The following is a 12,001-nucleotide window of genomic DNA, read 5'->3' as shown; positions in this document are numbered from 1 at the left end:
ATCCCCCCCCCTGCCCCCCCCCCCACCCCCGCCACTGCCCGCAGGCCCACTCTGGCTTCTCTTACAGAGGAAAGCTGCTCCCGATGAGAATCCGGCCCAGGGGGTATGTTTTGCCATTCACGGTCACTGGTGGACTGACTTCTAGGTTCCCAAAGGAATCAAGGCTGGTGACAGGCTCAAAGAGGGGCTCCCGGGTCACGTAGCCAAAATCTGGGCCCTGGGCAAGAGACACCCGTCATTAGTCTCTTGCGGCCAGGAGCACTTAGCCCCAACCCAGCCAACCTCTGATGACCACTTTTCACTACCTTTGGTCTGGCTGTGAGCACTTAGCTTCTAGGGGGGTCACCCATGCTCTTCTTATTCCCACTGATGAGCAGGACCCTGGCGTGGGGAGGCTGAGTTTGTGAGCATGTCAGTATGAGTGTGAGAATGAATGTGAATATACGAGTGTCTGTGTGTGTGTATACATCTGGGTCTCTGGGTGTGCCTCTATTTCTTAAACATGGAGACATATTGGTGATTTCTGGTTTGGTCCTCATTTTGTGCTACTGACATCCCCACTCATCTCTTAATGTGAGCAAGAAATGGACCTTTGCTGTTGTCAGCTATTGAGATATGGGGGCTGTTTGTTACTGCAGTCTTACCAAGTGAAAGCTGACCAATACATGCAGGAATGGCAGATATGTAACATATATACCATCCCAACCCATTCCCAACTAACCATATTTATTCATATTTATATCTGGAGCCCAGATATAGCCTCAGAATCCTTCTTAGCACAGAGCTCCAACAGACTGCAGTTACATGATATAACCCCAGTGATGCCCCCTGAATTTTAAGTTTCCTTTCATGATTTTTTGGTAAAAAAGTAGGGATCTTGCTTGGGAGCTTGCACTGGGGCTGGAACTAAGCTTGTCTGACAAAAATCCTTGCTAATAAAAACCAAAGAGTGAGAAGATGTGGCTTATCCTGGCCCAGCTTAGAGGCTCAAGAGACAGCTGTGCCCAGTAGGGTGAATGGCTGCAGCTTAGTGCTTTCTCGCCTATGAGCCCCAGATGGCAAGGTGAGACTCGCCAGAGGCTGGGGCAGCTGGGGCTTTACAGCCTCACATGGGCAGGCAGGCATGCAGCACAAAGTTGGGCTTGGCCCAGGCCTCCAGGAATAATGCAGTCTGGGGGCCTTGGTACTAGGCCAGCCTGGAACACTGAAGGCAGGTGGTGACCCGGGAAGAAAGAGTAAGAGAAGGATCTGAGAGGCCTTGGTTCTCCTGCCTGCTGGCTGGTTTGACTATCCCTCATGTTAGAGGAAGTGGACAGTCCTCACCGAGGACAGTGTCCAGGGCTGTCGAATGAGAACCAGAACAGCAGCTAATAATAGTCATTGTATCAGGAGCAGCACGGATGCCTTATATAATGCTTTCAATCTTCACAATAAGCCTGTGAGATGGATACTGTTTCTATCCCCATTTTACAGATGAGCAAACTGAGGCTTGAGGAGGTTAAGGTGCTTGCCCAATGTCACATTGCTGCTAAGGGGTGGAACTAGGACTCAAGGCCAGATCTGTCTGGCATTCCAGAGCTTTGTGCTCACACCACTGGCTCTGCCATCGCCCTGTGATGAAGGGACTAGGTTAGTGAATGTTCTCAAGAAGCAGGTGTGGACCTGGCAAAGGGTTGCCTCTGAGCAGCCCTGATGTCTCACAGGAGGCTGCCCTGTGTGTGACCTTGGCAAAGCCACCTGATCTATCCAGTCTCTGTTTCGTGTTCTGTTCAAGCCTCGCCCTGCCTGTTCAGGGTGGAAGGTGAGGACAAAGATGACTAATTTTGGTTCTGTCCTCATTCAGTTGGTTGTTGAGGGCATAAAAGGAGAGTGGTAATGACCTCTAGAATCGAGGGTGGGGGTCAGATTGCTTTTTAAAAAACTCATGAACTGAAAAAAATCACAGATTTAATGAGCTTTGAAGTTGGAACCATGCTTTTTGACAATTGCTTAACTATAATTTTCCTCTCTGAAACTTATTTTGCTATAAGTTGGAGGTGGGGCAGTGTCAGGAGTCAGGCCTCTGTCTCCCATAGCTCTCATTTCCCATGAGAGAACTCTCCATGTTTTGGAAAAGCATCAGTTATCAGAGCAGGAAAGGATGTTAGAGATTACTATCCCAACTGACCCATTTTGCAGATGAGAAGATGAAGGCAACAGACTAATTTGCAGTAAACTGATTTGCCAGGGGTGCCCAAGGCCTCCCGACCACTCTGTCCTGTAAGAGTCCCAGGACTGTGCCCTCCCTCATCCCCCAAGGTGGTCCTCAGCATCTCACCAGGAGCTGCTTCACTGGGAAATCCTTCAGGTTTCCATCTCTGGGGGAGTCCAGAACCACAGGGAAGCCTTTGTGGGGGGCCTCGATGTAGCCAAACTCGATTTCATCCTGTGGGGACACCGGGAAGAGCTATCAGACAAGCGCAGGGGGCCACCACTGAATACTAGCCAGCCTCCCCAATTCTCCCAAGCACATGATGGCAGTGGTTTCTTACATATCCCTCCTTAGATAGTCTCTGCACATCCCCAGCATGTTTGTACTCATCCTGCCCCCATTTTAAAAAACATAACTGGTAACATCTGCATACATTTTCCTGCAAGTAATACCTTAACTAGAAGTGCATTCTTTATTTATAGATTGGCTTCTTTTTAGCTGATGTATAGTACTCCACAGAAAGGCTGTCCAATCATATGGTCACCCCCTTGCCCCGTGGATGGACATTTAGGTTGTTTTACAGTCTTCTGCTACCCTAAGAAGCTTCAGTGAATTACCTTGTACATTTCTGTCCCTGTGTACACGTGCACGTGTGCTCTGAGGACAGAACTCGCATACGTGGAGCAGCTGGGCGCCAGGGCATTGACATTAAGCTGCCTCTTCTTGCCTGAGCCCCAAGGACCACGTCCTTCCCAGCTTGGGGTTCCTTACCTGGATCCAGCGATCTCCCCGGTTCATGTACTGGAAGCAGACCTTCAGTTCACAGTTGGCTTTCTCAACCAGGTTCTTCACCTCTTTCAGGAACAGGTAATTGTCCTTCATGCTGAGAAGTGTAGGAAGAGGGGGAGGCCAAGAGGGAGGGTGAGGAGGGATGAGGGCCAGCCCACTGAGGTGGCAACAGCAGTTGGCATCTCTGGGCTGTGCTGGGCAGATGAGGCCACATCTGTGTTCAAAGGCACCTCTGCAAAGGCCACTGGATTCAAGGGCCAAGCCAACTCATCCCCTCATGCAGTGTTTACCAAAGTCATGAACAAACAAAACGAGGAGGGGAACTCTCACCCTCACCTGCCCCAAAGCCTTACATCTCTGACTCCCCAGATTTCCAAGGAAGAGCTATGCCTAGCATGGAGGCAGGGGATGGGTCCAGGACAGCAGGGGTGTGTGGCCAGGTGGTGTGGCCAGTATCACTTGCAGGCACTTCTTTCCCCTGCTTCTCATCTCGCTGTAGCTGTCTAGCACATAATAGATGCTCAGTTAAAGAACTGCTGGATGAATAAGATGAGCTGAATATCCATTGTAGAGAAAGGTTCCTGACTACATGGTATGGGCCAAGAAGATATGGGAAAGAAATGCTAGCTATTATTTTTATTTTTATTTTTTTGCAGTACGTGGGCCTCTCACTGTTGTGGCCTCTCCCCCTGCAGAGCACAGGCTCCGGACGCGCAGGCCCAGCGGCCACGGCTCACGGGCCCAGCCGCTCTGTGGCACGCGGGATCCTCCCAGACCGGGGCACGAACCCGTGTCCCCTGCATCGGCAGGCGGACTCCCAACCACTGCGCCACCAGGGAAGCCTGCTAGCTAGTATTTTTTAGAGCACAAAAACTCTGTGCCAGGACCTTGGATTAATACTTCACCTGCTTCATCTCACTTAATCATCACAGTGACTCTGTGATGTGAGCGTCTCAGAGAAACAGAGGCACAGAGAGGCCAAGTGAGTTGCTCAAGGTCACACAGCTGGTAAGTAACAGAGCATGATCTGAACTCAGGTCTGTCTGCCCCTGAAGCCCCAGCTTTAGCCACTCTCTGTGCTGTGCCTAATGCTTACCAGCACACAAACACCGACAAAGGAGGCAGGATGTTGGGGGTCATGATCCACGGAGCAATCCGGAATGTCACGGTGTCTGTGAAGATGGGTGTCAGGGGGATCTCCTGGGCGTGGCAGAGAAGAGGAGGGGATCAAAAAGTCTTGTCAGGGTGCTTTTCACTCCTGCCTAACAAAGTGGGTGAAACCAATAACAGTAGTACCTCAGGGAGCACTTACGGTGTGCCAGGTCCTATTTTTACATGTGAGATTTCATTTCTGCCTTACAATAACCCCAGAGGGTAGATAGTATTATAATCCTTGTTTTATAGATGGGGAAACCAAGTCACATAGCTGTCCAAGGTCACATGGTTAGTAAGTGGTAGAGCCTGTACATAAGCCCGGGCAGTCTGGCTGCCGAGCCCATACTCTCAACCACTGTCTGATCTCGCTGCATCAAAGTTCTCTTCCTGAAATTGGCTCACATGATGGCTGAACCAGCCCCGGCCTTCCTCTGTTTTTGCTCTGGGCACCTTGCCCTTTTCTATGTGTGAGTGTTATAATGTTATTGGGGGAAATTTTGATATGTCCACATTGCTCTTTAAGGAAAGGTTCGGGAAGCTTGCCTGCAACTTGAAGGAAGATGAGATGATTCCTTTGCATGGCTGGCTTTGGAAAGCTACAGGAAACCGGCCCCTGCCCTTGGTGGGGAGGATGGAGGTGGCCTTTCCTGCATGGGTCTGCCTTTTTAAAAAAATTATTTATTTATTTTTATTTATTTATTTTTGGCCACACTGCATGGCATGCAGGAACTCAGTTCCCTGACCAGGGATTGAACCTGTGCCCCCTGCAATGGAAGCACAGAGTCTTAACCACTGGACCTCCAGGGAAGTCCCCCGGGGTCTGCCTTTTGAGTGTCCGCTGGAGGGGGCCAATCTGAGAGACCCTGATGGCCAGGTTGCTCCAGGCACTGGGGGAGCAGGAGAGGCCCTCTCCCCACCCCCTCCTGTTAGCTCTGCTTTTCCCGCCTTTCCCTTTGCCCAGCGACTTGAGGCTGCTTTGTGAATGAGATCTCACAAGCTTGTATGCTCACAGCCACCCTGGGAAGCAGCAGTGTTTGTCATTTCTGTTTTCCAGATGGGGCAACTAAGGCATAGGGAGTAAATTCACTTGCCCAATGTCTCATGGGCTCAAACCTGGGCTGTCAGACTCCAGAGCCCCTTCTCATAAATCTAAGCGAGACCTAGCTTCACCTTCGGCAGAGCCCATGGCCTCCTGCCTCAAAGCGGTCCGGGGATGAAACTGGGGAGCAAACCCTGTGTCTGAGAGGGCAACCAGGTCCCTCCCTATATCTGAACAAAGCTGGGTGGGCCTGAGGGGTAGGGGTCTGGGGATGCAGTTTTTGATGAGAGGCCCTTGTGGGCAGGACACATCCTAGGCTGGGGGGTGGGGGGGCTTCTCCTCGGGAGCGGAAGGTGCTCTCCTTCTCATCCAGTTTCCCAAAACCAAGAGCAAAGGTGGGTGAGATGTCTGGCCACAGGGAGGGGACACGGCCTGCGACTGGGATTTGGGGTTCGGCCTGTGGTCAGAGTTGGTAGAACCCACAGCTAGGGTGTGGGACCAGTCAGGGAGGGAAGGCACATGTGTGTGGCCTACTTTGCTTCTCGCGCTAACCATTGGCACTCTGTGCCTCAGAACTAGGCCCGCTCTCTGCAGGGAGGAGGACAGACCAGGGACAGGCATGAGGTAAGAGAAAATCACCTGGAGAGAATCCGGGGGAGTAGGTACAGTAAGGAGGAACCCCCAGAGCATAGCTCAGAGGACGCTGGCAGACACATGTGGATGGTGGGGCATCCAGGTCTCCAAGCCTGGACACCCTCCCCTTGGAGCTTTGAGGGGAGTAGAGCATACTGGGGACCCCCCTGGGAGTGGCCTTCTAGAAGGAGCCCCACCTGGCCCGCAGGGCAGCCCCTCCTGGTAGAGGCCCGGAGCCCTCACCTCGGCCATATACTCCAGCAGGCTGACGTGGATGGAGACCAGGCCCGAGAAGCCCTCATCGGGAAAACGTAGGCCTTCCACAAAGAACAGCAGCTCGGCAGAGCCGCCCGTGTACTTGACCACGTGGTAGAGCTTCCGGCGGCCCAGGATGTGGATATAACGCTGGCCGAAAAACGGGTCTGGGGAGAGAAGGACCAAGGTCAGGCCCCACCCACAACCGTCCGTGGGGCGGGGTCACTGATGGGGGACGCAATGGCAGAGTAACCTGTCCTCTAGACACAGAGAGAAAAGCACAAGCAGAAAATGCCACCAGAAGGGCCGTGGCCTGGTCATCTTCCCAGCACTGTAGGGCCCTAGCCATGTGGCACTCAACCAGACACCCTTTCTGGCTCTGGCTTCCTTGCCTATAAAGTGAGCTAACTCTCCCAGGAAGGGGACATGAAATGATAGCAGCTGAGGACCGGGCAGCCAGTGATGTCAATGAAGGGAATTATTGTTCCCATTTTACAGAGGAGGAAAGAGTTCCAGAAATAAGAAATGGCTTGTCCGGAGACACATAGCCAGTAAGTGGCTGAGCTGGGACTCAAATCCCTGTCTAGTTCTGAACCCCGACCTCTCCTCTCCTTCATATAAATAAAACACCAAAGTGTCCATTTGTGCCCCAAATTCTTCTCCATATAATGCAAGCCACATTGGTGTGTGGGTCTCTGGCTGCACGTTTTTGTGGCTGGTTTCTCCCACGCTCCTGCCCCACTGAAACCACCCAGCTCTTCACAGCGCTGTTCCCTCTGCTTGGAAGAGTTATCTCCCTCCTTCTTTCACACCTTGATTTGTGTCACTTCTGGGAATCATAGCCAGATCCCCCAGAGACCAAGCCAGGGGTTCTCTCTGGAGTTTCTGCAGCCCCCGTCCTTCCCCATCACAGCCTTTAAATGGACATGATCTCAGTGTTTAGTTGTTGGCTCTGAGAGACTGTCACCTGCATGGGGGCTGAGACAGGCCCGGTCCAGGGCAGGTTGTATTTAATAAATATCTACTGAATGAACCAATGGCTCCCATACCACTCCCCGTGGGAGAATTTTCAGGCCAATTTAGAGCACATGTGTTGAATTACTGCTCTGTGACCACATGGACACGGACCTCTGGGGGACACAGAGATGGGCAAGATGCAGCCCCTCTGTCTAGGAGCAGTGCTCAGCTGATGATAAGATGGCACAGATGTGGGAAGCGTCATAGAGCTACAGGGTGAGAGAGCCCGTGGGGTTACTGGGGTGAGGAGGACAGGGGAAGGGAGGCGGGGTGGGAGGCGTTTGAGCAGAGAAAGGCAGCCTTTGAGATGCCCCTGGGGGCGGCAGAGGTGGGGTGCTGTGAGGAGAGGAGATACTTGCATTGCCCAAGGCATGGAGGTAGGACCCTATGCAGTTCCAGAAGGAGTTTCTTTATGCCCTGCAAAGCTGGAAGGGCAGAATCAGGCTCAGCTTAGTACTGTTGTCAACAACAATGGGTATGATTATTGACCAGTCACCTGAGGGCTAGAGCATGTAACTAGAACAGTCCTGGCATGAATAAGGTGCTTGATTAAAACTTGCAAAATGAATGAATGGAGGAACCAGCAAAGCCCAGGCTCAGGATGGTTCCTCACGTAGGACAATGTGCTCAACTAGACCCTGGTTATACATCTCATTAAGGGTGGGTTACCTTAGTGGTTATGACTTCCAGAGTCAGAGAGATGCGGGTTCAAGTACCTCTCTGGCTTACAAGCTGCAAAAGCTCAGGGAATTCACTTAACCTCCCTGAGCCTCAGTTTACTCATCTGTTAAATGGGGGATAATAACACTTATGCCACGGGGTCCTTGCAAGATAAAATGACAGCATCAGGAATTGAGGTAAGCTTGGTAACCAAGGGTAACCATCGGTAACACAGCTAGGACTTGCTGGTGTTACTACTATGAGAGCCCATGAATGTGTCAGCACACCCCTTACTGCAAAATTCATGACCTTTTCATTGAACGGCTTAGGAACAGAAGGCAAAGAAAAATACCTCACCTCATCTTCCCTTAGGTGGGCCCAAGAAATGAGGCACATAGACTCAGACACTGGGTGTCCCAAGGAACAGCTCAAGACAGAAGGTGAAGTCCTTCTCACTCAGAAAAGACAACATATACCTTGTGTCCCAATCACTAAGTAGATCCAGATGGCTCTGCATAATTAAAAAAATTCTCCCCCAGGCACCCAGGCCCTCCAATGTCCACCTGTCCCAGGCTGCACTGGAACTGGTGCTAGGAAAGAGATCCTCAGGCCTGGAAGCTGACTTGTCTTTGCAGAAAACTCCAAAACTTTCCCAGGGCTCTGGGCAGCTAGGTGGGGTGTGTGTGTGTGTGTGCGCGTGTGTGCGCTCCACCTGGGCCTGGGAGGGTGGGGGTCTGGCAGGGGAGCTGGGCCAGATGGAAGGATGCGCTCTTGTCCATCTGCATGCAGTTTTTTCCCCTCTAGGGCCTGCAATTTACATGTGCCTCTCTTTCTAGTGTCTTGGGCCAGCTCTAGGTAGATTGATGACTTGGTGGGAACAATCCAGCCACTGTCTCGAGGAGCCTCTTTCCCCCATCCCCCCGTCCCAGCTGGGTGCAGTCCTGCCTGAGTGTGACCAGCTCTCCCTGCAGGAACCAACAATGACCCTCTATTGAGCAGCCCACGTGCCTCGGGCTGGGCCCTGCCAGCCACCCTGACTTCTCCTTAGCCCCAGGCATCGGCCCCACAGGCTGGCATGTGGCATAACCCTTCTGGTCACTTTGGAGCCATTCCACCTCCCAAGGAGACTCTTTGATAGTGTGACCATCTGTCCTGGTTTGCCTGGGATTGAGGGGTTTCCTGGAATGAGGGATTTTTAGAGCTAAAACCAGAAAAATCCTGGGCAAACTGGGACAAGCTGGTCACTGCACCCTTGTAGGAAGAGGTCAGGTCCCAACTTTGGGATCTTGAGGCAGAATCTGAGGCTGGAGCATAGATGCCTGGGTCTTCCTAACAGCATTGGAGACACCTGTCCACTGCAATCATTATACAGTAAGGCCCCTACATACGAACCTTCAAGTTGCGAAATTTCAAAGATGCAAACGTGCGTTCCATCAATATCAGGCGTAAGTGAAACTGCAGCTTGCCGTCGGATTGTGTTAGTTGGGTACCTAGGTACCTAGGTTAACTTTGTTGGACTTATGAACAAATTGGACCTACGAACGCTCTCTTGGAATGGAACTCGTCCGTATGTAGGGGACTTACTGTAATTAATAATCATAATAATAATCCCCCAAAAGCAACAAGTGCCATCTATAGAGAGTGTTCCACGGGCCGGCTACTGAGTGCTGACACATGTTCCTTATCTAATCTCTATCACCAGCGGGAACTGTCAGGCCTCTCCTTAGCACCACGTCACATCACAGAAGAGGAACCCAAGGCCTGGGCTGCTAAGTAGACTTGCCCAGATCCAGGATTTGAACCTTCTGGGCTCTAAAGCTCCCTCTCAGGGTCCCTCAGCCTCCAGCCCAGCCCCCTGCCCTTGGGGGACACAGGTGACACATGACATTCATGTAACACAACATATTCTTATCCACCGGTGTACATGGATTTTGACAAAACCCCCAACTGCCTGCATGGACGAAAAGGAAGAAGTTAACACCGCCCCTCCCCCCACATTGCAAGATGGCAGCCCAGATAAGACAGACTGGGGAACAGCATCTCAAAGCACTCACAGCAGCGGCTCCTCCTTTTCTTGTCTGCTCAGGACCCATCTCGATGGCAGTGAGGGAGAGGGATGTGATTAAGGGCCAGATCTCAATCCACTGCCATCAACAAAAAGACGCTCTAGATAAAGTCCAGCTGTCACTAGCAGCAACAGGTTGAGTGTCACAATACGACACAATGTGGTCGAGAAGTCGAGATCCTGCTTGTACCCCTCCTGTCCGGCCGGCAGCCCCATCCCCCGTGGCAACCCTGGCTTGGAAAGGGTAAACATCAACATCTCCGGCCCGCTTAGGCGGCGGAACCGGCCTGACTCTGGGGACATTCCAACCTGCGTGAGGTCACTGCCCGAGCCCAGGGCGGATCAGGAGGTGGACTGGCTTCAGGTGGCAGCTGGGTCCACTGCTGTCCTAGCTAAATCCCTCCCTGAGGTGAGGGTCCAGGGCCACTGGGACCAAGTCCTCATGACGACTGCTCTTAGTGGGCCTGGTCAGAGGAGGGCCCCAGAGCTAGGCTGGAGACCCTGGGCCCCCCCAGAGAGCTGGGCATGCAGGGGAGGCCTCACCCTGCACCACAGCAAACGATTTTGCGGAGACAGCTTTTTAATACATAAATCAGACCTTGACAGTCACTTGCTTAAAACCTTCTAACGGCTTTCCAGTGCACTTGGAATAAAATGTGAGCCCTCTCTGCATGCGCTGGCCCCTGCCCAGTTCGCTGACCTTGACTCCAACACATTCCCCTCCTCCAGTCTTCTGTCTATTCCTCCAATACTGGTTCCCTCCTCCGGGCTTTGTACGCGCTGTTCCCTCTGCTTACAACACTCTTCCGTCAGCTCAGGAACGGCTGGTTCTTTCTTATGGTTGCTTTGGTTCTCAACTCAAATGTCGCCTGCTCGGAGAGGCCTTGCTGGACCATCTAGGCCAGTGGTGCCTCACCTCTGCCCTGGCCGTTCTCTACTGCTTGGTCTGTGTCATTTCCTCCAGTTGTGCTTTCTGTTATGTTTCCCTCATTAGAGACCGTCTCCTTCCCGAGGGCAGGGTGTGATGGCAGAGTTCACCCAGGGATCCTGGCGCTGAGACCAGCACCTGGCACTGAGGGGCCTCGACACCGGTTCACAGAAGGAATGAGACAGAGCAGGCAGCTGCGGGGATTAGCTCCATGGCGGAAGCATGTTCCTGACTCACTGGGGACCCAGGAGGCCCTGTCCTTGGCAAGAGGACCAAGGGGTCCGCTCCTTGAAGGTGCCCACAGCATCATCACGGGCTCTTTAAAAGTCAGGGGCAGTTCTCATGTTCAGAAAGTCTGAGATGAGCAGAAAACACCTGGTGGGGGTGGGAGGGAGTGGGTACCTGCCTCAGGTATCATGAAGGTGATGTGATTCTGGGAAAGATGGACCTCAAAAGCCCTTCCTCCCCTGGTTCACATGGAACTCCTCTGGGTTCCACATAAATCTGTCACTGCCAACTCCTTTGAGGGAGGAGAGATCTATCCCACGGGTCCTCTTGACTTCACAGGACAATGGTGGTCCTGGTTACCATCACCAAGAAGCTGGCCCTCTCCAGTCACCTGCACCTGTGACTACTAAGGGGAGGGGTCTGGGGAGCCTTAGAGGGAGAAGCTGGGCCCCCGAGGGGTATCTCAGAGAGCACTGACTGGATGGGAACTGCAGGAGGGCCAGGCTGGGGACACTCACTTTCCACGTAGAACACGCCCACTTTGTCCGAGTCTGACATGGAAATGTAGAGAACGATCTCGTATCCAGTGGGGAGGTGGTCGGGGCCTTTGGTCCGCAGGATCATCTGGGACATGTCCTTGAGGTCTGAGGGGTGGATGCATGAGGAGGTTAGAATTAAGAGAACTGCGTTGGGGTGGGGTGGGGGCGTGGGGGAACTGGATGAAGGTGGTCAAAAGGTACACACTTCCAGTTCTAAGATAAATAAGTTACCAGGGATGTAATGTACAACATGATTAATGTAATTAACACGGCTGTATGTTATATATGAAAGTTGTTGACAGTAAATCCTAAGAGTTCTTATCACAATTTTGTTTTTCTACTTCTTTAATTTTGTACTTATATGAGGTGATGGATGTTTACTAAACTTACTGTAATACTCACTTCATGATGTATGGAAATCAAATCATTATGCTGTATACCTTAAACTTAGACAGTGCTGTATGTCAATTATATCTTTTTTTTTTTTTTTTTTTTTTTTTTT

At 51.9% G+C, this 12,001-nt stretch overlaps 1 protein-coding gene across 1 annotated transcript in view; it reads right to left on the bottom strand.

Annotated features, from left to right (window-relative positions):
* LOC103078103 (protein-arginine deiminase type-2) overlaps nt 1-12,001 on the bottom strand; it is a 43,592-nt gene that overhangs the window by 7,948 nt on the left and 23,643 nt on the right. The window contains exons 6-11 of the mRNA XM_007459260.1: nt 11,479-11,604; nt 6,051-6,229; nt 4,077-4,180; nt 2,963-3,074; nt 2,318-2,425; nt 66-217 (exon numbers count right to left, since the gene is read on the bottom strand). Of these exons, the coding sequence (XP_007459322.1) occupies nt 66-217; nt 2,318-2,425; nt 2,963-3,074; nt 4,077-4,180; nt 6,051-6,229; nt 11,479-11,604 (781 nt within the window). The remainder of the gene's footprint in view (nt 1-65; nt 218-2,317; nt 2,426-2,962; nt 3,075-4,076; nt 4,181-6,050; nt 6,230-11,478; nt 11,605-12,001) is intronic.

This window comes from Lipotes vexillifer, unplaced genomic scaffold, assembly GCF_000442215.2.
Source record: "Lipotes vexillifer unplaced genomic scaffold, Lipotes_vexillifer_v1.1 scaffold496, whole genome shotgun sequence".
Taxonomy (NCBI): Eukaryota; Metazoa; Chordata; class Mammalia; order Artiodactyla; family Lipotidae; genus Lipotes; species Lipotes vexillifer.
This window is presented reverse-complemented; position numbering and strand designations above follow the sequence as displayed.